The sequence below is a fragment of the Megalops cyprinoides genome, chromosome 23, assembly GCF_013368585.1.
Source record: "Megalops cyprinoides isolate fMegCyp1 chromosome 23, fMegCyp1.pri, whole genome shotgun sequence".
Lineage (NCBI taxonomy): Eukaryota > Metazoa > Chordata > Actinopteri > Elopiformes > Megalopidae > Megalops > Megalops cyprinoides.
This window is the reverse complement of record NC_050605.1, coordinates 15,319,880-15,347,111: the sequence shown is the minus strand read 5'-3', so window position 1 is coordinate 15,347,111 and position 27,232 is coordinate 15,319,880. Positions and strand designations below refer to the sequence as shown.

Below are 27,232 nucleotides of genomic sequence, written 5' to 3'. Positions count from 1 at the left end.
AGTGACTCTGCTCGTTCCCAGATCTTTCAGGTCTCTCGACAGTAAATCTGTCTCTCTTCTCTCCCCTGCGCAGAATGTGCGGAGTATATTTTGAAACAGAACGCTTTTAATATTGTAGTGTGACAATATCATATCACAAAAGCACCGCCTTGACCCTCCCGGTGAGGCTCATGTGGTCCTGTCACCTGTTCTGTGCTTTTTCCTGTCGGCAGCCCTGTTTGGAATTGCTAACTGATAGACTTGTCTCACCACGGCAACCTCTTAGACAAGAATGCAATTCTCTGATGCGATTCTCTGATACACTCAGATGCAGCCAGTGGCTACCTTGCAAGCTAGAGGCCCAGAATGCACCACAGTGAAGTGGGCACCGATTTTAGGATAGGCACTACTCCGCTGACGTCACCCGAGCGACTCACAGGCATCTGATGATTCAGAGGCTCCCTGAGAGCGGTAGAATCTGGATGACCTACTCGGCCCACTCCTCTGCAAAGTGAAGCCAATTTGTTCCACCTCTGTGAGCTCCGGGTCTTGTCAGCAGATAACACGGCCGGTTTCTGCACCTGGACAGCAGGGCTCATCTCGCACTCAAGACAAGCACCTTGCTGACTAAGCCACTCGACATCCCAGGCCTCTCATCTTTTGATGTCAGTAATAAAGAGTGAGATGGGGCTGTAAGGCCGGGTTTCATGGCTGGTTTAATGGCTCTGGAGAGAGCTGCACACAGATGATTGCCTCAGTAATGACAGCAGGCTTCACTCAGCTTCTGCCGTAGGCTTCAGGAAACTTGAAATGCTGGGCGATAGCCTGGAGTAATGGTTGGGGAACTTGATGTGGAACTGGAAGGTTGCCAGTTTGAATGCTGCCTGGGGCACTGCTGTTGCTCCTAAGGTACAGAGCTTGAGTTGCTTCTGCAGAAATAGCTGCATCAAAGGATACTGTATAGCATGTTTGCCGGAGAGGGGTGTTCTCTAAGTAAATGGGTAATTGAAATGACATAAAGAAACGTCTCTCCCGCTGTCTCTCGCTCTTTTCCATAACTCTTGCCATCCCTCATGCGTCCAACCTGAGTTATACCTGCTGATCTCACCGTCTACAAGCAGAGCCATCAGAGCTGTTCTGACAGCCAGACAACATTACTGCAACGTGTGCCACATCACCCCTCCTGTCTTATCAGCTCAAAGAGAGGCTTATGTCAGGAAACAGTGAAATACTCTCTCAAGCTGTTTGCTATCTGTGCTGATGGATAAAGCCTCATTTTTTGAAGATTTTCTTTTTTTTGCAAGTTCCATCTCTAGAGAGACTGTTTTTTTTTTTTTTTTTATCCAGAATGATGAGGTGACCCTTTTAGGAAAGCACAGTCCTTGTGCACACAGCTTTTTCAATATACTGCACATATGTGGTTATGAATTTTAGACTGGTAGGTGGTGTTCTTTTGGGTGAGATTATTCTAAATAAGATTTCTGGCCCTGAAAGCTATGTACAACAGGAATGTCTAATGTTGTGTGCTCATTCAGTGCATTGTAGGAAATTTCCTTGTATGTAATGCTAAAATGTAAGCCTGAAAAAGACATGACTTTAACAGGCACTGTTTGTTTATCTTTTCTGCCACTAGTGGTAAGAAGCTGTTGCCCTTCACATGACGATTTCTTGGTCTACTTCCTCCGATCACAACCAAATAAAGGCTATTAATAAATACATAAATAAACTCTGAACATTCGCAAGAAATGTCACATCTGGAGTGTCTGTGCCATGTCAGAGTTTGAGTCCCCGTTGGCTCTCTGAATATTTAGGTTGTAACAATTGAGAGCGATTCACAGAAAAAAAATACATATTTTGTCAAATCCAAGTGTTGTACCCAATCTTTTGTGGCATTTTATTTAAATGACTGAAAACATTTTGCTCTGACATGAATTTGACAGATGAACTCTGCCTGGCTGGGCTTTCAGCAAAATGAGACCAAGGCCACACCTGCTCTGGAAACCCTAGAGTGTTCCTCAAAATGGCCGCTGAGCTAGGGAAATAGAAAACAAGTGTCATTTTCAGAGTTTCACCGCATATTTTGAAATTCATACTGAAAGTCACTGTGACCCCCAAATATTTTTTTGCTTGGCAATATTAAAAAAAATTATAGGGCTGCCTAATCTCTGCTTCTCCTTAGTGAAAGACAGAATCGTGCTGCTCGGTGGGCATAGTGAGGATGATTGGTCCTGACTGTGCTGTTGAAAGAGATGGCTCCTTCCTTCTTCCTTTCAGGTGGCTGTTTCCCCTGTGCTCCCCTCTCTTCACCCTCCTCCCCTCCTCTCAGGCGGGGTTGTAGAACTCAGATTTTGTAGGCAGTGGATGCTGCTTCTTCTCCCTCTCTAACACTCCCATGGCCTCGCTGTTTGGCTGAGCAATCCCCTCCCTGTATATTTAGTTTCATTCCGCAGGTATGCACCCCCCCCCCCTCCCCCCCCTCCGAAAATGTTCACACAGCCTGACTGCAGCATTGAAATTCTGCCAACGTCTTGAGGGGTTTTGAAACCAATCTGTCAGAGGTACGGAGAGCCACGGGACCCCAGCGCATGTTATTCCTCTGCTCTCCTGAAGGACTCTGGGTATCTGAGTGCACGCGTGACCTTTAAATCCGTGCAGTGTCAAGACAGATCCCGCTCAGATAGGCATCTTAGAAAAATGTTTCTTTTTCAAACGGCTCACGCTGGTATTCCGTAAACCGCACACGACACAATAAAAGCACGCCGTAGGAGTGCTGCTCATGACCTTCGCTGCTCAGAACTACTCCCCCATCCTTCCATTTATTCTTTCCAGAGGCAGTTTAGCCGAGCTGACAGAAAGGACAGCAGACATTTTTATATTTTTTATTCACTAATTTCAAAAACCCCGTTGTTAAAGCGAGTCCACCTCTTTGCATCTCGGTCATTAGTAAATTCTTCTAAAGAGCTCTTCTTAAGAGAATTCCTTTTCAGAGATTGAAATGTTGTGTGTTTAACCCTGGTTAGTCGGCTTCCATTTTTGCCTTTTACAGCACAGTCTCACTGCATGGTTTCTAAAAAGGCTGGTGGCCAGCTCACTTTCTGCAGTCTGTCAGCATAGAACTCAATGAGGGATATTGAGTTTACCACATAATGAAGCGGTACCCTGGTGCTGGGGGAGTTTTCTCTCAGCTAATAAGCTTTAATAAGGGGGCCCATTCACTGGACGGCCATGCTGCCGATGTAGGAAGGGGGTTTCTCTGGGAGTTTGTATCGATGAGGCCAGGCGAAGGCTTCATTAGCGGAGCGGGTCAGGCTGTGGGGACCAGTGCTGCAGGGTGGGGAGCGTTAGGCCGGAGACAGAGCTCTGGCGATGTCACCGCCTGGCCCCCTGCGTGAGTCATGTGGCTGTGGGGACGGAGGTGACGGATGGGGTGTGTGTTAGGGCAGCGGGGGGGGGTGATGTGGAGCGGTGCCCCAGCCCACAGAACACCTGCGACTCGGGGGGGGGGGCGTCCTGTTTGAGCCCGTGGGGCACCATGGCGACGTGGGATGCTAGATGAACGGTTCTGGTGGGAGATGGAGCAGAAGAGCCTTTGAGGGGAGAGGTCTGAGAGCAGCCTGCATGACCCGCCTCCGATGCCCCCATCTGTCCTTCACTTTCCTCCGGCTTCTGCGTCTGTCCTCACAGCCCAATCCATAACCCTCCGCGCTGCCCTGCCTTCGTTCAGGTGGGGGCAGCATTTAAACGGCTGGAAACCATCCTTTTAAAAGAGAGATAAGTGGCTCCGATCGCCGTGAGGGGGCCAGTGTGGCTGCCGCCTCTCTCTGAACGGTTCCTTTTAATGCAGAATCAATCCCCCCACCCCCCCTTCCCCATCCTGCTGACTTCACACAACCCGCACACATCCACCCAGGAACCCGCTGAAACGCTCCCCTAAGTAGAAATCATTTCTGTTTGTCAGTTCCCCCGCTAGAAAATAAAGATTTAATTTACTCCGAAAATTGATTCTCCAAGCTCTTTTTTTTTCTCTCAGAAGCAGAAGGGGAAAAAAAAAGATTGGCTGTTTACTGTAGTTCAGTATCTATTAGGAAGAGTGTGGGGGGTGTCTGTGAGAGATTAGCGGTGGCGGGAGAAATGGCTGGGAGTTACAGGACGTGCTGGGACATGGCTCCTCCGCCTCTGTGTGACTCCCCCCCGTTTTCCCCCAGTCTGTCTTTTTTTAGCCTCCGTGGCTAATGCCCCCGTCGTTGTTAGCCCTGCTCTATCGCACGAGACAGTTACAGTCCAATAAAAACCTGATGAAGTGCAGAATTTTTCCCCGCGCCGGCCTCTGGGAGCGCCCCACCGTCGGCTCTCAATTAACCTTGAGCGGAGAAAGTTTTATATGTTTTCATTATGCAGAGTGGTGGCACCTAGCAGCGGACGGCGGAAACACACAGCTGCCTCTAAAAGCGGTATCTCCGCAAAACATCCCGCTCATGAAATAATGAGCGAATTTTAATGGACGAGTAAGTGTGTGTGGTTTTTTTTTTTGTTCCAGATGGAATGGGCTTGGCCTCCCGTATCAAGTATGAACAAACAGAATAAGAGCATGAGAAGCTGTGGGTAGAGTTAGACGTGGGCGGGGGTACAGAGACAGAACAAAACACTCGTTTCTGTCCTTTTGCAAGTTTAATCTCCAAAGCGGTGACTGAAAAATCGGCACTTTTCTTGCATAGCCATGTTGGACCTCTCACTCCAAGAAACAAAACACCTCCCTGCGGTGGACCTCACACAGGTCACAGCCATGGAAGGGTGACCATGTGTGTCATATCTCCAAGTGGCATTTTAGCACAGGTACCAATGGCTTCCTTTTATGAAAAAGAAACCCATTTTACCTTCTCGTCCATGAGAAAGAAAAGAGGAACCATTGTGAGGATTTTGTGTGTTGTGTTTCCAATAAAAAAGCAGAAAACATTTAAAATAGCAGGATTATGTGTTATTCCTCAAGTATAATGTACATTAGGAGGGACGCAAGCATCTGCAGTTTTATGCCATGGTGTCTTGGGGGATTTGATGGAGGTGAATGGGGAAACCCAGGTGAATCAACGTCTGGGTAGATTGCAAGCAAGACCCGCATTTTCTAAATGTTAAGTAAAATAATATCAACTCTATAAATGCAGTTTAATAATGTTGCGCTCTTGGAAAATGCTTTATTGTGTGTTGGGATAATTTAATATGTCTTTGAATAATTTGTCTAATTAAAATTCACTGTCAATATGCCTTATAATTATTTTGTTTTTATCAGACAGTGCAATTATGGCCTAACAGAATGGTAGTTGTAATTTGGCAATTTAGTTGGGCTGTTTTGCAAACGATTGTGTTGGACACAGTTGGGTCCATTATGTGTAATTAGTAACAAAATGACAACCGTTTATGTCATTCTGACATTTGAAAGGGATTATTTCCTGACAAATTGTTATATTGGAGGTAATCCGAACGTAAATTTTGAATGATTGAATTGCTCAGCTGTTGTCAACTCTATAAATATCATAAAGGCGTGTTATGTTGTGTCCGTATCTGCTTGGAGTCTTTGTGTTGAGGCCAAGCATGCATTACAGAGAGTTTTATCACAACAACAGCGTGCTTTGATGACATCATTTCCTGGCTTTGAAGACACCCTTACTCGTAGCTCACGCCTTCTCCACGTGTATCTCTGGATGTCTGCTGAAGCGGCCCAGGATATTTAAGGTAGTCGAGGAGCAAACGCACGGTGACCCATCCGTGATCAGAACTGGACTACAGTTTCTTGTTCGTACTCTGCACTGCTGTCTCAGTGTTCTTAGAACTAGAAACTCACCGTTTTAACTAAAATGAGCTGAATGCTGCTCTGCAGTGCCTGACGCCAGACATCTTTGCTCTGTTAAGAGCCAAGATCCTATTAGGTGCACCATGAGAGCTCCGGTCAGACGGTACCGAGCTGCCAGACTGCGGCGGCTCCGGGGATGGTCCTCTGCACTCCTAACGAAGGCCGCCGTGACTGTTCCCGCGGCGTAGGGGGCGACGTTTTATTATTCTGAAGGACAAATCTGCACAGGCGATTAAACAATGTTTCCCATTTAGTTAATATTGATGGTGGGAGGCTTTGACAAATGGCCTCCCTCCCTGCAACAGCTGGGAGAGAGAATTGATGAAACGCGGTGCCTTGTTTGGGATTTTAAACATTATTTAGACCTGAGCAGCGGACTCCTCCATTCTTTCTGGGTTTGGGGGGGGGGTTGTGTGCGAACAGTGCGCTCGCTCGTCCCCTCCATGCCGAGATGGAGCATCCGCTACCCAGCCTGCTCTCCTCTCTCTGCGTTTGCACCTGTTTCGGGGAGATTCTGCAGGTTTACCACCTCCCCCCTCCGAATGAGGAAAAACGTATTTCCCTGCCAGAGGCGGCCTCTGTATGTTTCTTTTGTTCTTTAAAGCCCCTTTGCCATGTAGTGCTGCTGGGCTTTTTTTCCCCGTTTTGTCTATTGATTTCTTCCTCAGAATAGAAGAGGACAGTTTTATTTCCAGCACTGGCCACTGAGCCTTGAGTTTACATTAAAAGGAGCGGGTTTTGAGGCGCCGAGTGAGCTTGACGGCTTCTCATGTGCAGGCTGCCTGGGGGGGGGGGGATGCTCTTTCAGAGCTCTCTCTCAAAGTCAACCAACAGACGCTGCAGAAACTGCACTTACATTCAGACAAATGTACACCGCCTATCACGGGGGGGGGGCAAATATCATTGTGGGAAAGTTTGAAATGTAGAAATCATTTCAACACGCCACTGAGAGAGAGGCGGGGAGAGAGTCTTTACACACAGGCCTTATGTTCTATTAAAAATCAGCCCTCACTCAGGCAATCTGTCTTCTTTAGATAAGTGCCAGGGCTGTCTGTTTCAGTGCTTCAGAACACATCGGCCAAGTTTGGGTGTTAGGAGGGAAGGGCTGACTCCGCAAGTCTATTCATTTGTGGTTTTTAGGTCGGCATTAAGCCTCGTTTGAGTCTAGTATAATTTTCAGGAAAAAAAAAAAAACTCTGTACTTATCGATTAGCATTAAACATGCATGCCGCCCCGTGCCAGTTGAATCTAAATGAACTTGCCTTCTGAGAAGAGGGAGACAGCCCCGGTGTCTGTCGGAGCTCATGCGTTGCCGTTTGGACCAGACCGCACGCTGCGGCTTCCTCTCTGATCTAAGACACTGTATATATCATTCATCAGAACGGAGATCAGCCCCTTGTTATGAGTGCTGGCCTCATTCCGATATCTAAAAAACCCACAAAGTGCGTTATCAATTAGGCTTAATCTCACTGACATCTGCTAATCGGCCTTATTTCTGCAGGAAAGGGGACGGCGCGGCTCGCATACATCTTGTTGTAAAAGCTGTCTGGGAGAGGGAGTAAAAAATGGGCGCACGGGTTGCGGGTTCGGTGATTAATGGATTTCCGGGGCCGTAAATTTCCCCGCAATCAATTATTTTATCATGAGACTTTCTTTTTCTGGTACAGACATCTGCTGCGCATTTCCACAGAACCGTTAAAGAAAGTTCTGTTCCTTTTTTTTTAAATTTTTTTTTTTTGTGTTTTTTTTTTTTTACTGATAAAAGAAGTTGATATGCTTGGTAGAACTTTAGTGGCAGCTCGACAGGAAGTGGTGGAATCGCTGAAGACTTGACTAGGTCCCTGTTTCCCGCTGTATCCCCTGGAAGAGGAAATGGGGATTTGTGTTTTAAAAGGCTGGCTGCAGGGGGGCTGATTACGTTGGAATGGCGTCTCACGGTGGAGGTTTTCCTGGGGAAGCTGAGTCAGGAGCGTTGCTAAATACTGGGTGCCGTACCGCGCTCCCGCGGCTCCTCCTCCCCTCCCACGCGATGTCACCAGGGGGCGCCGGGCCCCAGCTGGGTCCCGCCTCTTCCTCGTCTGTAGCGTGGGCTCGTCTTTGATCTCCATCCTTTCAAATGTTTTACCTAACCCCTGCTTAGCCGCGAAGGTCAGCTGAGAGGTCATATCTCTTTCACAGAGGCAACCTGGCGGACCGAGGGGAGGAAGAGCAAGGGGCTGCGTAACCAGACTGTTAGGGGGATAATTAGGAGTCCGGTTTTGAGATGAGTGCCTTGGGATCTTTAATGACCACACAGTCATGACCTTGGTTTAATGTCTCATTTGATAAAGTGCTACACAGCACAGGTGTTTGCTTGCTTCAGAGGGAATAGTGCCCCCTACGGGCCCATCAGCACCACTGCTGCTCCCAATTGCCATGCAAAGCACTTTGATGAGCAGCATTTTGTCAACCCTAAACCTTATATATATAAAACCATTCATCCAGAATGTGCCTAGAAGTGCTGATCCAAGGTCAGTTGGATCATTGCTCTCATAGCTGTTAAAGTTAAGATTGGGAGTGGAGCAAGCCGGTCTTGGACCAGTGCTCACACACCATTTCCTCCAGGAGTGGGCAACATATCCCCCGCTTGGAGACACCGATGTCTCCCATCCCTGTGGTCCATCTGTCCTCCTGCAGCTGCCAGAGAAGATAAAGGCAGCGCAGTTTACCGTGGTGCTTCATATTCCCTCACTTGTTACAGAGAGGCTGGAATCCTTCTGTCGGTCTGAGCAGAATTGTACGTGTGGAAAGCGGCGCCTGGTGTAACGGCTCCCGTGTGTTTTGGTCTTTAATTTTCTCCCCCCGCAGGGCTACCTCCCGGCGAACGCGGAGAGGAGGGAGAGCACGCTCCAGCGAAAGCGGCAGGAGTACTTCGGCTTCATCCAGCAGTACTACGCCTCCCGAAACGATGAGCACCACCAGGACACCTACAGACAGGTACGGCCTCCGCGCCCACTCTGGAACACCTGCGCACACCTGCGCACAGTGTCATCGCAGACAGTGAGACGCCTCTGTGACAGCTCAGGTGTGTGGAGTTTGTACGACATCATCTGGAGTGAATCGAAGGCGCGCCGCCGTGTCCCCTAAACAAGACAAGCTGAGGTTCATCTCTTGATATACACTGAGGCGAAGAAATCCATTCCCAGAATCCTTTGTCATCTGCTGTCGACTGTCCGCATAGATACATATATCTTACAGACCAGTAAACCCTTCCTAAGAGGGGGACCCTCCGCGGTGAGCGATGGTCTGGTGTGAAAAGCGCTGAACCAGGTGATTCAGACCCACTTTAAGAGCAGTCAGCGACCTGCTGACAGAGAGAGAGAGAGAGAGAGAGAGAGAGGCAGAGCGTGTAGGAGTGAAAGAGTATGAGGGAAAGGGAGAGAGGGAGAGGGGAAGGCCGAGCCCTGGCAGATAAGATTCATTTAGTAAAGAGAATGATGGCCTGAAGCCCCGGACTCCCGCCGGCTGCTCTTCCCTTTGTCTCGCGTGAATATTCCTGTCCTCTGGACCTGAAAGGGGCCGTTGGCAGGTTGTTGGCGTGGGCTGTCGGGCTGCAGGATCGGGCCCTGAGACGGGATTACAGATCCGGTTATCCGGTGATAAGTGCTTTTTTCCCTGCTGCTGTCACACACGCGGGGATGTCTCCGCGAGAGGCGGAGATGCTCTTCTCTCCGTCTCGCCAACAAAATGGCAAATCCCCGCTGCTCCATCGGGGAGCCACAGCACATCCGTTCGCCCGTTTAAAGAGGTCCGAGGACTGGCAGATAGGCATTCTGCACAGCTACACGCAATGATCCATTGATACCTTTACTTCAGACAGATTATGAAATATAAACATGGGTTTTTAATGGACCCAGTACTTTGTGAGACGACTACCTCCAGGGGAAATCATGTTTATCCACATTTAGCCTCAGTATTTCAATATAAAATGATTAGTTACAAAATGGCGGAATGAATCTGCACCTTTTAATGAGGCAGTAGTACATGTGGCAATCTTTCATTTTAATTTGGTATGGAAAGTGGTTGTAGAAACATTAGTGGCAGAAATATGCCATTGAAAGTTACATATACATTTACATTTATTCATTTAGCAGACGCTTTTATCTAAAGTGACGTACAAAAGTGCATATAGTGGGATATAGACAACAGGCGCAAGGGCAAGATGTGTACAGGTCATACAATGCAGATAGTGCTGAAGTTGAGCACAAGGTCGGTGTAGCGAGACAGCTAATCTGATCTAAGGTTACATATATCAAATACAATCACTGGGACAATAAAGTGCTGCTATACTACCTAGGCAAAAATGCTATATTGAAATATTTTCCCTCTAAAATGTGATTTTTTTTGGAGAAAGGTATACATTTCCTTTTGGAATGTGCAGATTTATGAGGATACGAAGGAGCTGGAGACTGGCTTTGATTAAGCAGAATACAGTTTATCAAAATACGCTAAATAGTATGCCTTCAATGAATTGTTTTGGTTTCTTTTATTTTCCATCAAAAATGAATAATGCATCCATGCTGAATATACAGACTGCTCCATATTCATTCTTATTCTTGCTACATTTGAACAAAAACATGATCTAACACAAAAACTTCTGATATCATCAGTATTGTATGCTTTACAAAGAGTGTTGATCCAAATTATTAATGCCTCTGTGTATCGACAAACCCTCTATGGCCTGGTAAAAGTTTCTTAGACTATCAGTGCTTCCAACACTTGTGTTAACAAAGGATATAAAAGTAAATTGCACTCAGAATGAATGCATTGATAGCTTTTTATTGTGGTTAAATGTAGAAATCTGTCTGCAAATTTCAGGCATATTGTAGGTCAGATCATTGCTGTAAATGATGTATCTTAAAACGCAAAGCTACTGAAGGGGAAATCCAAATGCAGCGATATCATTTTGAGTTTCCTCAGGAAAGCCTGGCATGTTCTGCTTTAAATTTCAAAAATGTATGTTTTTATAAATTTTGTAGTAAGGGAACGATATGATCAATCGATCAATCGTATACAAGGAAATGTTTGACTAAAAATCCCCCCCCCCCCTTCAAAGAAAACAAAGCTTTGGTTGAAAAAGGAAAAAAAAAACATGTGATAATGATCTGAATATGTAAGCATCAATGTCCAAAAATATCAATAAAAAAAAATCATTCTGGAATTGCAGTCTACACGGCTTAGAATGATAGATCTCCTGCAGTTTGAACTCAAGAAAGCAGTTCACAAGTGAGAACTCTGAAGGAGAGGACATCTGAGGGAGATGAGAAGTTCTACCTGGAGGAGTAGTCTCTCATTAGAAGCACCCGAAGTCCAAGGAGAATGTACAAAATATCGTTCGCAAAGTTGTGAATAAACTTGAACATCATGTTTTCTGAAAATGCTGTTGCTCTGGACAGTGTTTTGTAGCATTAACATCACAATACTATGAAATTAGCATATTTTCATTTGTTTCAGCAAATAAAAAAAAAAAAAAACACAAACATTGCATTTTCTCTGCATTTTTAGTGAAGGGAGTGTGAATAAATGAGCGGGGCAGTGTATATCTGTGGTCTGAAACTAATTCTCAGCCCATGCTAAAATTTCCCATTGCTTTGCAGAGTTATGCTTTGGGTGTGTAAGCGAGGGAGTGAAGGTTTTGAGTGGGTGGAGGGAGCGTTGAGACAGGCGTTGAGGGTGTTTGGCAGCAGGGGCTGTGTAAAGTCCACGCTCCGCAGAGCGCCCGGCTCGGTGGCTCTGTTCTGTTGAGCCTCCCACTGTTCCTGGACCGGCGCTCCCCCTTGACAGCTGGATCGCCTTCATCTCTCTCTGACTGACAGCGCTTCAACAGCTCTGTCTGTCTCCGGGTTCCCACAGTCCTTTGCGGCCATGTTAATTTCCCCAGGGTCCGACACCAGCACCTCTTCTCTCACGTTAGAGTGTCTGCGTCTCAGCCAGAGCGAGACGCCTTGCACATTTCCCTCTGTACTTCATAATGCAAATACTTATATGAATATACACAGTCAGTATTAACTACAAAGTGTCAGTACTTTTGGCATCTTTGATTCCCAGTAGAAGCAGTAAGGAATACTATTTTCCACATTGTCTGCTGTCTTTAAAGGAAATTTAAAGCTCCTGTGCAGTCCAAATGATCATGTTCAATGTTCTTCTTTGTCAGTAGTTATGGAGAGTACCAGTCAAAAATTTGGAGACCTGCTCATAGAAGGGTTTTCTTTACTTTTACTATTTTCAACATTTCAGAATAATAGTAAAGACATAAAAACTATGAAATAAAACAAATGGAATTATGCAGTGACCAAAAAAACATTAAACAAATCAAAACAATCTTTTGTTTTAGAATCTTCAAAGTAGCCAAAAATAATTTTAATAAAATGTTTTTTGGAGATAAACATAGGCATCAACTTTGCTATTTATATTTGTCTTAGAAATAAATTTCAAACATTTGAGTACAGTTCTTTAGATCAAAATGTCTTTTAATGCAAGTTTCCCATTATCTTAATCAAGCACGTCCAAATTTTTCACTGGTACTGTATGTCGGCAAACAGGGTGTAAATTGGCTTACTGTTATGGTTTAACCTGAAGGCCAAAAGGCCTTACTTGTGAAGTATTATTTGAGTGGTTTGGTCCAATGTATTGTATCGCTGCTCTGTGTGAACGAGGATCACCAAAATGTGCGATGTAGGACCATTAGGATTACTATTCATCATGTAGGTGTAAATGGACCTGTCCATCAGCACGTTCATAATGAATGATACTGACTAACCAGCACCTCCCCCTCAAGCATTATTCCTACACAGGTGGCATGACAGGTCATATTTCACACGAAATGTGAAGTGTTTATGGCTTTATTTTGCAAATTAGGAAGGCAGAACAGAACGATTGTGTCATTTCACCACATACAAGAATTAAGAAGTGGAGAAAAATCTTTAATATTTGTTTTCTTTTTTGACCCTTAAATTGTTCATGACTGTAAGTGTTATTCTGTGCATGTGTTATACATGAAAAGTTTAATTTGCTGGGACCGTTTGTTGTGGGATGTGTTAACAGTGTAAATTGCTCTGAAGTATGTGTGTGTGTGTGTGTGTGTCTGTGTGTGTGTGTGTGTGTGTGTGTCTGTCTGTCTGTCTGTCTGTGTGCCTGGCTATCTATGTGTTTGTGTTTGTTTTCTCCACACTATTAGATCCACATAGATATCCCCCGTATGAGTCTGGAGTGTTTAGCACTGCAGCCCAAAGTAACGGAGGTAAGAGTGACAGGGCTGCAGGGGGCGCCCCTGTCCCGCCCTGCCCCGCCCCGCCCTGCCCTGCCCGTCAGCAGCATGCCACCAGCTAATCTGCCAAAACAATCGTCCTGTCTGTCCGTCCGTCTGTCTGGTTCTGCAAGGGCCGCGAAACTCTGAGCTGGGCATTGGTGTGCCTCCGGCGTCACCAGCGTGAACAGCTCCCCCAGTCTGCGGAGCGGCGCATTTATCAATATGAGTTTTACCGCATGTTTACCCTCAGTTCCACGTGTAGCTGTCAGTGGCTGCCAGAGCTGGCTCTGTGGGCACAGTGAGTGGACAACAGGTCGGAAGGAGCGATTTGTTTCGGGCCTGACAGCATTGATGTGTTTGCGCGTACCGGTTGCCGTTGTTTGACGCCGCCGGCTCAGACCTGGCAGGGTTCCATCTCACTGGTGACGCGCCCCTCTGTCCCACATGCCCAGTTCAGCGTGTCAGAGTCCGGCCGCCTCTCCACCCCTCCGGCCCGGGACCCGGTTGCACTAACCAGCGGTCCTCTCTCTCTCTCTCTCTCTCTGTCTCTGTCTCTAATGGCTGCTCCAAACCCAGGATAACCTGCCTGCTCGCCTGTTTGTCTTCTCTCCCCACAGATTCACATTGACATTCCCAGAACTAATCCTCTTATTCCTCTCTTTCAACAAGCTTCTGTGCAAGAGGTGAGACTTGTACACGCTGTCATTTGCCTATAGTGTGTATATGCACACACACGCACACGCACACATGCACACACACTCACTATTTGCCTGCTCAGGAGACACCGACTGATGAATTTTTGTATCGTTATGGTGCATAAAAAACAGGTTATTCCAGCAGTTGCAACCTTCCAGTCACAAATCCAGTTCCCTAAAGGTTAGGCCACACTGTCGCCTTTAGTGCATAGACAGCGACGTCTCTCACACCATGGAAACCACTAATTCTTCATGAGCAGTATGGAAAATAATCAACACTAAGGGTGCATTTAAATGTTAATGGTATGGAAACAATGCATTTTCTTTGTTCGGTAACAGCGTCTTTATTATTGCATAGTTTTTTTTCCCCCCAAGTCTATCGATTGATACATCCGTCCAATTTGCACAAAGCTAAAGCACTACCGCCTGCACTCTCTCTAGGTGTTGTGAGAGGACTCACTCTGAGGGAATACTAATTAGCCATTGCCACTGAGCTGAGCTCTAACGAGCTGGAGGTGCTTCCATCTCCTCGCCCCCCCTTCCCCCCCACCCCCCTGCCAGTGCCTGATGTGCTATTCGCAAACCCTTACTGTAAGAAAGCTCCTCACGCCGCTCTGTGGGTAGCGGAGAGGAGGGGGAGATTCTCCCCTACATTCGCCGCTGTTGCAGGCTCTCCATTTGACCCCTGTGTCTCTGACAGCCCCCGCAGTCTTTACCCAGCTCAGAGGTCTTCGGGGTCTAACTGCGGAGCCAAAATGCCACAGGGATACCTGCCAAAAAATCAATACAGAATTTAAGGCAGGGTTTTTTTTTTCCCCTGTTGTGCAGTCACAAAACCTTTTTAGCCACGTTTTAGTTTTAAAACAAAAACGTTGTACGGGTCACGACCCCAAAGCTGTACCACGTTTTATTTTTGTTATTGATTTTTTTTTTTCTGTTATCACTGTTCCTCACAGAACACAGATAAACCAGTTAATAGAGGCCATGTCAATCACAGTTGTTCCTCTTAAGCATATTGGAGATGTAGAAGTATAATGGTATGTGTATTATAATGCAGGGTTTTTTTTTTTAATTAGGGATGAGAGATATAGATTGCGTATATAAATTTCTGCTGCTTTTTTACATAAATATGTAAATCCATTAGTAAATAATGGTAATAAGTGGTCTTAACACTTTTTTTGGAATAATATAATAATCCAAAACGCAACAAATGGCACTGTGAAATCCCTATATTTCTATGTGATGTGTATATACATTCTGGGAATATTTGAATCCCATGCAGGAACTGCTTCATAGACAATGTGAATATTAGTGTTAGGCTCCCAGCTTGTGAGTTGTGATGTGACAGAAATGCTTGATCTCTGAGACTTCTCGTGTCGCTGGCGGCGCTCAGAATGAGAGCTCCCTCGCCGGACGCACGGTCATGTGGAGTTCAGCGGCCCCTCATCAGACAGGCTTCCTCCGAGCGCCGTCGCGCGGGAACGTCGATACGCGAGCCTTTAAGGCATCCGTCTGTAACGCGGCGGGGGTTTCCGCGGCCCTGCCGCGTCCCAGAGGGCCGAGGGAGAGCAGGTCAATGCGAGCTTAATGTCAGGTCCGGCGACGAATGCGCTGTTTGTCAGCGGAGTGAGACAGCGGGGTTAACTAAACGCTCTTTCATGGACGGAATGTTCTGGCTAACTAGCCCCCCAACTCTACAGCGATTATGGTCGCGCTTTGTACTTGACCTCTCCGCCGCGTGACTCATACTCTCTCACTCACACTGCATACTGGAGGCATGGCGCTCATTACATCTCTCCTCTTCACTGGTAAACGTTTGTGCAGGAGACTGCTCTTGCTGTTTACCGAAGATATAATATACCAGCATATTCAAGAATGCACCAGAAAAGTCAATCTCCAATCTGTTTCTTACCTTTTACTATTTAGATCTGGTATTGGTGTAAATTAATGGGCTGATTCTGAAATAATACAAACCACCAAAAACAGTAAATGCCAGTTAAGAAAGCAACGTCTACTCCCAAGCTGAAATCCATCTATAAGAGCCTGTTTTAAAGCTGAACCCAGTGATTCAGCCACAGTGGTAGAGTGTACCCTCGACATATAAACTGCGAGACAGACCCATAACACATTCACTGTGACAAATGCCTGTCACACACTCACTCTTAAACATGTAATATATTTAGTTCAAAGCCTATCTGTAACACGTTGCTCTGTTGTAAATGTACCAGAGCCACGAATAGCCGTTGCACCACACCTTCTCCCCTGCTGCTGTAATAACCGCCTTGACTAACGGCTCTCGGGAACGCATGGCCGCCCGCTCTCCGAGCTCGCTCCCTTTATTCCGGCACGGTGTGCTTCTGTCCTGCATGGCTCAGATCACCCTCCTAAAGACGCCGTTCGGTCTCACACACCCCATGATCCAGCATTAAGGGTTTCGCCGGGAGTACGAAAATGCTCTGTGTTTCTGCTGCTGGCCATGTGTGATGTACCGATTTGGACAGTAAATACGGCCGTGCAGGGATCATAAAAACATACAGAGAAAACATCTTTTCCTGTACTGAAAAGCGTATGCATTTGCATCTGCTCATAGGCTATCGCCTGTTTGCGTCTGTTTCATTTTAAGCCGAGCTGCTAATGAAATGAGAGGAATGCCAGTCAGTGTTACCACTCTGTTCGGCAGAGTAAAGCATAGAGACGTAGAAGCAACACCTTCATCTTCATCTTGCTGTTAGCAGCGGCACACCTCAGAATAGATCTCTTGCAAGGGAGTTAATGTTTACCAGGGAAACTGTCAAAGAGATGTCAGAGCTAGATCAGTATTCAGTTAACAGCTCAACCAAGCCGAGCTGATTGAGATTTGGGTCTGGCGGCGAACACCGGGTACAAGGTCGAGAATCACTGTGCTAAGCAAATACAGAGGCAACACAGTAATTTTGCCGTCAATAGTCCCAGCTCCTCGAGCGCTCCTCCAAGCCAGCCATTGATTTCTGACGCCTGTTTTAGTGTCTAATTTCCCCCTTCTGATGGGCTGGTGGTGTAGAGAGCTCTGGCCATGAATTCCAGTGGGGTTTTTACTGAAGAGAGACTTGTATTAGCTGCCCCCCCCCCGCCTCACCGTGAGAAATGAGACTTTAATGATGAGGGGGAACAGCTAGAGCGATGGGAATACCATACATGTTGGCTCCCGTTTAAAAAAGAAAAAAATAAATAAAAAAAACGTATCCCAGCCCAGAAGATAAATCTGCCTGTGTTTTGTACAAATTGAGAAATGAGTTTATTCGGAAATGACAGAAACACGACAGCCAAAGCGCTCTGTATGTGAGATGACATCGGCGCTTGCTCGTCAGGCGTGAGCGCTGGGTAAGAAAGAGAGAAAAAAAAAAAAATGGAAATCCATTTCTGCGCTTGATTTAAGTTGAACTTCAAGCCTCTTTTAATTCAAGTGAGCTGACAGCAAGGTGAAACATTAAAACCCTTGTAGACATTGCCTTTAATGAAGATGGAAGTGTTTGCCTTGGTGCAGAAGATGAAGAGGAGGGGTGTGGAGGGGGGGAAAAGTTGAAGCCGAGCAAAGTCCTTGATACCCAGCAGCAGAAAGACGGGCAAAAAACGCAGATGAAAAATTGATAGTGAAGCGTATGATTTATTTTATCCTCACTTGTGCGCTCCTTGATCAAGTAACAGAAGTTGGTTTACCTTGACCTAAATCTATAAATACTGCATCCTAACAGGCAGGACCGTCGTCTTGTCACAGCTCACCACACAGATATATACTTTCTAATCATCACCTCACCTTAATTTTACCTTTGCCTCATACTCTCTACAATAAGACTAATAAATCCCTGGTTGTTCTTGAGTGCTATTGATCAAAATAGATTTTTTTTTTGGGCTAGGGGGAAGATTTGAAGCATGTTGGCAAGTGTTCCAAATGTGCCCACTTTATGAATATATTCCATAAATACAGCTTAAAAATTAAAGTCCGTTTGTTATGAGTTTTGTGAGTTTATAGAGAAACAGATCTGTGGAAAGCGACAGCTGCTATGAGTTTTGCTTATGCCGTGTCCAGATTTGTTCTGCGTTTTTTTGTGGTTGTTCTAACTTGTCTTGTTTCTGTTGCCGTCTTTGTCAGATATTTGAGCGAATCCTCTTCATCTGGGCCATCCGCCACCCCGCCAGTGGCTACGTGCAGGGCATCAACGACCTCGTCACGCCCTTTTTTGTCGTTTATGTCTTCGAATACATCGGTGAGTACCTCTCAGCCAGTCTTTTCTATTTGCAAGGGATCCCTCGGTCCCGTTCTTCTGCTGAAAGAGATCCCAGGAGCGGGGGTTTTGTACCTGTTATTCTTGGCGACTTCCTCCATGTAGAAAATCTTTAATTGGCTCTTGGCTGCAGAATCAACAGGAAGCTGCTCCAAAGCCCACAGCTCAGTGCTTCTCCCCAGTGCTACAGGGGTTTGACTCTCTATTCACATAGCCTCAGGTGCCCCTGTATAAGTCATCGGCATGAAAGTGGCGGTATTCTCTCACACTCGCGGATGAAGCTGCTGTCGATTGGGTAGTGTGCCATGAGTAGGGCTTGGGGAGTTGGGCTTTTACCCAGAAGGGTGGCGGGTTCGCATTCCAGCTGGGCGTACTGCTTGAATACCCACGGGCAAGGCACAGTCCCCAATTGCTAGAGTAATTACTCAAGCTGTCACAATGGATACTGCGTGTTAAAGCCAGTCTGCCAAACAAGTAAATGGTATGTGTGATATATCCAGGCCACTTGAGAAATCTCCCATGGTATGCTTTATGGCCGCGTCCCATTAGTGCCTCTCTCCTGACCCTGTGCCAATGTTCAACACAATCACACTTTCACAAGCAGCCCCCCCCCCAGCTAGCGCTAGGCAGCTAACCAGAGCATCTGCAGGAGAGACGGACAATCTTAAAGCCAGCAGGACAGAGGCAGACGCCACTGGCAGCCTTCCTCAGGCATCGTTGAAAAATAACGGCCGAGGTAACGCGGCTCAAACACTGCAGGGGAATGACTGTGCAGTCTGCGTTTCCGGGTGCAGCCTTTTCTCCCCTCGCACGGCATGCCGCGCCCTGTTACGTCCTGAGACGGTTTGTTCCTGAAACCGTGCAAAGGGCACGTCTCGCCTCTGCAGAGTGCCATTGGTGTGCGTGTCATAGCGGTAAAAGAGCTGCATCCGTCCCCTCCGCTCTCCTCTGGCTCCCTCCTCCCTGTTGCATACTCAGGCTCCGTGCTTGGTTTCCATGTGTTTGTATGCTCAATGAGCGTTTCAGAAGCAGCAGAAACGGTGTGACACACAATGTGATGTTTTTGATGTGCAATCTTTTATCTTATTATTATTATTTTTATTTATTTTTTTTTGTCTACGGGAGATTTGCGCTTTGACGTGGCGGGATTAGCGCAGTGTAATTTTGCGCCCGTTGGAATGTGTCGCTGTGCTCCGGCGGACAGGCAGAGCGGCGGGGCGTGGAGGCGCGTCTCCGCCCTCTCCCGGGATGAAGATGTGACGAAGGCGGCGGTTGAGGGGTGAGGCTTCCTCGGGGAGCGAGCGGAACTTTTCCTCTCCCTTGCTCCCCCTGCAGAAGCTTGTTGTGTTCGATCCCGGGCTGGCCCCTGGCCGTTCATTACCCACGATTCAGCTGGGTCCAATAAAGACTGACGTCGGCGAGACAGCTCCTTCAGTCAAACCCGGGCGCTCGCTCCAGCTCTGGGCTGCTGGGGCTCTATTAAGCGCCCGGAAATGGAGCCGGGGCAGTGCTTCAGAGACACAGAGACACAGACAGAGTGAAAGGAGCCATCTCCCAATCAATTTTCACTAGGAAAAAAAAAGCACTTTGGGGGATATATTTGGGATGAAGAAATCTGGTGGTTGACGGTTGGGAAGTGAGTCGCGGTGTTTGTTTTTCCTCTGCTGGACCGTCACAATGGGTGGGTGTGAGTGTGGGTGGGGGGAGGAGCGCAGAAGGACCTCTCCATTCGACTCGCACCCCCGTATCCACAGGTGCAGACTTTTTGGAATAAATACATGTATTCAAAGAAATTGCTTCCCCTGCCAGAATTTCACAGCGTGTCTGTCTTTTTCTTGTGAAATTGTTAAGTTTTTTGGTGATAAGGTTGTCCAGGGAGTTCCTGGAGAAAAAAAAACACCTTTGTATACATTAATACAATTAAGAGCACAGTTTTTTAAAAGGCATTGCGTTATGTTTTATTGTGTGCTTGCATTGAGCTGTGAGTGCCATGCAGTGTATATATTTATGGAATCAAATTTAGGAATCCTAAAACCTGTTGCTTGTGTTTTCCACTCAGGTTAATTACAGTGTAAGAAATGGATTCTGCTGGGGTCAGTAGATAAACCCTTCAATTCTCTGAATTCATTTATCTCAGTCTGAAATCAATGGTTGAGTTTGTTTAGAGTTCAAAGCAGGAGTACAGCCACTTAGTGGCTGCCCTGCAGGTGTCTACATGTACATTGGCAGCTGAGTGGCATGACATGGTGGAGATTTAATTTTCCCTGTGACCAGAAGATTGCATGTTCAAATTCCAGATGGTGTATTGCCTCTGTATCTAAGTTGCTTCAGTTAACATCCGGCTGTAGAGATGCGATGTAAGATGTAAAGCAGGGTTTGTAATGGGCGTCTCTTTAAAGGTGTCTGCCACTCAAACAGAGGTTACACTGAGCGTGACCTACTGCAGCAATGACTGAAGAGAGAGTGACCACGCTTACTGGTGGACCGTGTGTAACATTTTGCCAGGTTGGAAATGGCTGGCTGTGAACACCTCAGAGAACAGGCGACAGTGTGATAACTTCTAGCCTCCAGTGGCAGGAAGGTGCTATTCTCTAGATAAACAGAGCATATCGGCTCCTTTCTGTTTTTCTATTTACCAATTTTCCCAAGGAAATTTTAGTAGGTAAAGTCATCTGTATCCAGTCCTCTGAGTAATGCCGAATATACAGTGCTCATGAAACAGACAAAGTTACTTGACCGGGGTGCAGTCGGTCGTGATTGATCTGTTTGTCAAAATGATGTGCAAATCTGTAATCCAAAATCCAATCCAATTAATCCAATTATTTGGTAATCCTTACGAGTTTTAATCTGAAGACGTGCTTGCGTAAATTGAGCACCAGGCTTCTTTCGGGGCTCAGTAGAGCAATGGGAGAGCGGCTTTTGATGGTGTCCTCCGTAGTGTGGTGTGCCGTTGTGTGGTGAGCGGCGGAGGGCCAATGAGCTGTGTGCTGACCGAGCTGCCGGCCCGCGGCCCTGCCATTCGTGGGATTGGGCATTAGGGGGAACGTCAGCCTTGCAGAAAGCTCTCTCATCTGGCCCAATTACCCAGGTGTAAATGAGCTTCTGAGTGACAGCCGCGGCGGAGGGGAAGTGTGCTGGGAGCGGTCCCGGGTGATGAATTGATGAAGGCTTTTGGTCCGTGGAGCTGCTGGATCAGTGGTGGCTGCACGTGTGTGTGACACGCTCAGAGCTGTCGTTTCCTTGCCTGTCTGCAGTGCAGTGTGTATGTGAGTGGTTCGTGTGCGTTTACATGTGTGCGCATGCAAGATTGTGATTGTGTGTGTATGTGTGCGTATGTGTTTGTTCAGATGTGCATGCGGGTGCTGCATGCCTCTGTACATACTGGTGTGTCTGTGTATTCTCGTTGAAATACACGGTGGTGGATACTTCAGTCTAAAGTGCAAATAAGAGCAAAGTTTTCCAACATAAATCAAAGCTGTGATGCTCTCCCAAAGGTAGACTGCATCAGAAGCTCTGCCAGTGCTTTCAGTAGTTTTATTGATTGTATATAGTGATGTTTAAACAAGGTACGTCTGTTTTTTCTGATTTTATACCCTCTCTTTAACTAACATCATTAGCCATTTATCCGCTGTTTACTTTTATTTTAAACATGGTTATGGTGCGGTTTAATAAAAGTATTATTAGTTTATTTTAATTAAATAAAGCTGGTAAATGATAAGTTGAACTTGCCATGGGAGTTTTAAATTACATAGGATAGGTTAAACTCGGCAATTGTAATCATCGCCAAAAAACTACCAACTACCAATTCTTTGTAATAAGAAGAAAAAAAACTAATTGAAGTACCTAAATGCATTTTATTTATTTATTTTTCTGACAAGTTTACTTTACGCGTGCCATTTTTATTTCATAATTGCAATTAATTCAGTGCCCCTGACCATTGTTACAGTTGCAGTAAATTAAATTATAACTCTGGGTGGGGGAAAAAAGGCAGAAAGGAAAACCTTTGGACTCTTTCCATGTGGATTATATTTCCTAAAGAAAGAAATGAGTGTGTGGAAGAATGAGCGTGTGTTGTGTGGAGCGGTGTGAAGATGCATGAGGAGCGCGTTTCCAGAAGTTTTCTACGTTTACAAGTTGTAATTAACTCTAACTGTTCACTTTGCAGTATAGCATTGCACCTGTTGCAGGTGTTGTGTGTGTGTGTGTGTGTTTTATAGATCTGTGTCACTTTGCTGGTAAAAAATACCTGTTGTAGACTAGACGTTCTTTTACAATAATCTTTTTACAGATGTCTCTCAGAGTGAAATCTGATACTGCTACCTATGAAAACATCAATATCTTATATTAATATAGATAATAATATTATCTACTGACTCTGGGAGGCTGTGAAAGTAGAAGCTTAGATATTGTTTTGCATTAAAGCCAGTACTTTGAGAACTGATCAGAGTTTGTTTTTGTAAAATCAAATATAACAGTAGGGACAAATGGCTTAACCGATAACCTCTGGCAGTTTGCAAAAATGCATTCCAGTCCTTAATTTGTGTTATTGAAAAAATGTTCCAGCCAAGGTGGAGAGAGATGCTGTTAATCTGTTAGATTATTTTTTCTCCAGACTACTTTAATTCTTTAGGACAAGAGCAGCTTCCCATTAGGCAGCCATAAAAGCTGTAATTAAAGTGGAGCATGTCTGATGGAATGGTGTGGGAATGGCACGCTATTGATCGTATGGAGATCTATACTGTCATTGGCTTTGTTTCGCCGTGCAGGTTTTTCTCAGGGGGGTGTGAGGCTGAGGGTTCAGCAGCACCATCTCCATCTGAAGTGCAGGGGGAGCACACTGATGTTTCTCACAGCAAACAGCACCCCGCAGACCGCTCCGGGCACTGCTGAAGGATAGCTGTCTGAGTGGCTTGCCACAGGGTCTTGTGGGTAGCGCCTGTCATAGGCACGGTCTGAACGGTGAACTCACCTGCCAGGGCTCTGCACTCACCGGCATCACTAGACCATTCTGCGCAGCCCAAAGAACCCTCCCCCAGGCTGCACTTAACACCCACGATCCCCGGCGTTCCAGCGCTAGCGTTCTCACCATGCCAGTTTGCTCACAGTGCTGAGAGCAGCACGTTTGTGAGTGATACCTTCCCTGCGAGCGTCCAGTAGAGGAGGCCGACAGTGCCACGCTCCCCCCCCCCCCCCCCACCCCCCCCCCCCGCGCCTCCCCTCCGGGGGCCGTCGTTCGGTCACACAGAGCCGCCTCCTCGCTTTCCGCCACTCTGATTATCGGCGGAAGCGTTCGGCATGCGGGGCCCGCCGTAAATTTCGCAGCCAGCAGCCGTTGAGGAGCAGCAGATTCTGTTTGGTCTCGGGACGCAATAAATCACCCGCCGGAGGGGGATGCGGGGACAAGCGGGCCGGAGTGAGTGATGACGGAGGCGAAAATGACGCTGAACGTCAGCCAAGAGGCCTTCTGCAGGTGTCAGGAGCGCACGAATTATGAAGGAGTTGAAAGCTAATTGCAATTAATGTAATTATGAGGAGAGAAATGGACTCTACGGGGAGGCGCGGGCTTCAGTCCTGGCATGAGCTCCAGGCCCCCGGATCCTGCCGGTCGCCATGCAAGAGGTGATTAATGACGCTCGCCCTGCCGGGCGAGAGGGCCGCGCAGGGGTCACCCGTCTGCCGCAGCACGGGTGTCCTCAGGAAACCCCTGGCGTGTGACTGACATTTAAGTTTGAGATGTAATTAGAAAAAAGGGCTGGAACTATGGGGTTTGAAGATCTCAAAGATGCTGTCTCTAAAGTTTGGCTCTTTATTTCTTGGGGGGGCTTAAAAAAAACAAAAAAAACAAAAAACAAACACAATACTTTCTCAGAGTCTTTTATGGCCTGCTTTGCAATCTAAATCCTCTCAGTCCCTTGCAAAGATATGCTTGTCAGAATAATAATGAACAAGAAACAGCTTGGTTGCATAAAAATGGGTGACTGACGTCAGCGGTGCCAACAGAGCAGTAATACCGGTAGATGATAATATGGATGTTAATGCCTTTGTTCTTGTACTTGGCATAAAAGCTCGGGTACCCGAAATCCTGTATTAAAAAAGGCCTGACAAGAATGTGAATGCGAGGAGGGTGTAGGGCGAGCTCATCATAGAAAACATTTGACAGATGCTGTAGACGGGGCGCGTTGGAAATATTTGCCTCGTAGAGCTGTGTAAACACGAAGCGGTGTGTGATCAAATGCGCTGTCAGTGAGCCTGCCGCTCGCGGAGAGCGCGGCGCCTCCCGCAGAGCGGGACACTACACTCGGGCGGCGGCTGAGGGCGTTCGTCCTCCCTCGCCGCTTGTCCCGGCGGACGGATGGGCGTCGAGTGCGCCGGGCGGCGCGCAGAACCACAGCCGAATGGAGGTCGGAGACGTCACGCGGGAGGGCGTGGCTTCTGAGGCCTTCTGAACGGCGGGATTGGTAGCGGAGCGACAGAACGATGTGGCCGGCAGGCGCGGCTAACCGTGGCGTAACTCGCCCACCCCAGCAGCTGTCTCCGCGGCGCTGGTTTGCACGCACCTGCCTTGCCTTCAGGACGAGGCCTCAACCCAGTGAGCTGGTCGGCCAGTGAAGTGTGACGGGTTGTTGACACGTGGTTAACAAGCGGGTGCTGTTATCAGTCTCCGGCATGGGTGTCTATCGGCTAGGGGTCTGTGCACGGCATTCAGTGAGAGACCAATGCAGGTGGCCTTAATGAATCACTTGGTGGTATCCTAGCCAGAGCTTATTTGCCTCTCTGTTTACAGATTCCTGCTTGTCACAGCATGTTTTAAGACTAGCACTGAGCCTCCCTCATATCCCTCACAAGAGCCAATTGTCCTGATGGGGCAGGGTTTTTAGGATGGTGTTTTATTATCATTTTTGTGCGTTATTTATTTACTTGTTTAGTTTTTTTGCAAAAGCACAGTATTAAACAGCAAGCATGTCATTAAGTAACATCTGCATGCAAAGGAGATTCTGCTTGCATCTCAGGATCCTGACACAGACTTACTGCACTGATGGCATACAGACAAGCTGTTTGCTCGTTAAAAAGCGCAGATTCTAAAATTCTACATGTGCAATGATGATTCAAAGCAGTCTGAATTATTTACCAGATCCCAGTGAAAACTGAAAATTTGTCCGTCTCCTAAAAGCTTCAGGAGAAGTAACCGGTGACAGCCCGCAGTATGTAGATACATTGCATAGTTTCCAGTCATATCATCACTACTTACTGTTTGATTAAAAAACATGCATGATCGTCTATTTATTATACATTAAGAAATGCTAAGTATTCAGTTCATGCCTCTAACTGCAAATTGTGGCTTGATATCTGGGATATGTACTGATAGAAATCTAATTTCATAATTATACATGCATTCTGTAATGTTGTAATGCAACGTGATATAGAGCTGGAACTAATAAGGAGAAATGAATGCCCCTTGTCATAAAAGCATACTTCTTTCTCCATTTTTCCTTGACTAATCATGGTTATTAAATATTTTTGGCATTAGTTAATTACTCTGCTATAAAAAGCTATAAATTGAATTCCAGCACAGATTTATGCCTTGAAAAATTGTGATTTGCTCATTTTTTTCTCAAGAAAGATACCATGCTTGACCAGTGCAATTTATAACAATTAAGACAGTCCTCTTTCTCACGAAGCAAGTGAGACCACTTCATAAGTGTGCTAGCTGGTCATCAGTGTCAATTTGTTTATAACAATATTTCACATATTTGTTAACTAAAACCTACAAGAAAGGCACTTTTTTTCTGTGTGGCTACGGTCATTATCTTGTAATTTTCCCATTATGTCTAATGATATAATGATATCTCATTGGCGGGCAGATTACCAGAAATTAATCCCTTAATGTCCTGATCTTTGCTCATATTTCACAGCCGGGAAACTTTCACTTTCCCCCTGTCCCTTAGAAATTCCTTTTAAACTGTTCTTTGCGCTTGCTGTTCCTAGGGATCACTAGGGAAACAGTGCAAAATGTTGTGCAGGTAGTGGAAAGGCTGCATTACATCTGAGACTAGTCCTTCTGCTGATGCCAGGAGGCATAACCCAGTGTGTTGTGGAATAAGGAGACGAACTGCATTGAGGATATTCTGGGGAAAAGAATGTTTTCCAAATCAGGAAAAATAAAATCCACCCATCCTATTTATGGTTCCACATTGTCCTGAAGAGGGCGACGTTGAGCTGGAGTGCTACACCAAAGGCATAGGGTGTAAGCGGAGACCCCACCTCAAAAGTGCATGCTCAAAAGGGTACGAGGGACAGTCCGTAGAAGACAGCATGTTTTTACACTGTGCAAGGAAGCAGACCACTCCGACATTGCAATATTTTCATCACTACATACCTCTTGGTATGTATAAAAATATGATATTTTATATAAATAAGTATATTAAACTTCCAGGTATTACTGGAGTACTTCAGAAGGTCAGGTCTCAAAGTTGTGCCTTGTGGAGCAATGTAATGCCAAGCTTAAAGCACTCATTCCCAGCAATTATTTTTGTGCTTATTGTCAGCTGTTTTTACCCTCACTGCAGTGTTTTTTTGTTTTTTTTTAATCGGGTGCCTGTATAGTTTTTAATCTCTGCCCAGATAGCTTGAGGGAAACGCTGTGGATTTGCTCAAAACTACCATATAAGATGGCTTCTGACACCCTTAGTCTGGAGGTACCTGCTTGTCACCCCAGGATGGCTGTTTCAAACCCTAGGTGAGAAAACACGCTGTTCCCTGGACTGCTCCGCAATAAGCCATTAGGAGATATCCTCAAACAACCCACAGTGGCGTGTGTGCCTCTTTACCCCAGACGAGTGTGGGCCTGAATAGAACAAGTGTGGAAAGAAAGGGTAGAATGCTTTGCGGGCGACGTGGCACGGAGTCTATATAGATGTTCCAGCTCTGTGGCGGCAGTCCGCCTCACTCCAGAGAGCTTATTTGCGGCACTCTTTCCGCGTCCTAAGAGCAGGATGTCAGGTGGCCCGGCACTGTCGTTGACATCGGACTTTATCGCCGCATCCGAGGCGGAGGTCTCGCAGAAACGGCGTTTCGCTCAGACAGACCTCAGCGCTTCGCTTCAGCCTTTATCAAATAAAGCCGCCGTCATAATGGGATTTCAGAGCCATTATCTGCTCCACAT

At 46.4% G+C, this 27,232-nt stretch overlaps 1 protein-coding gene across 3 annotated transcripts in view; it reads left to right on the top strand.

Moving 5' to 3' along the window:
* Positions 1 to 27,232, top strand: part of LOC118770366 (TBC1 domain family member 22A-like) — a 125,135-nt gene that overhangs the window by 25,141 nt on the left and 72,762 nt on the right. The window contains exons 6-9 of one of the 3 annotated variants that reach the window (XM_036517987.1): positions 8,672 to 8,800; positions 13,041 to 13,103; positions 13,730 to 13,795; positions 17,937 to 18,051. In XM_036517987.1, the coding sequence (XP_036373880.1) occupies positions 8,672 to 8,800; positions 13,041 to 13,103; positions 13,730 to 13,795; positions 17,937 to 18,051 (373 nt within the window). The remainder of the gene's footprint in view (positions 1 to 8,671; positions 8,801 to 13,040; positions 13,104 to 13,729; positions 13,796 to 17,936; positions 18,052 to 27,232) is intronic. The other 2 variants (XM_036517988.1, XM_036517989.1) reach the window with 2 other exon arrangements.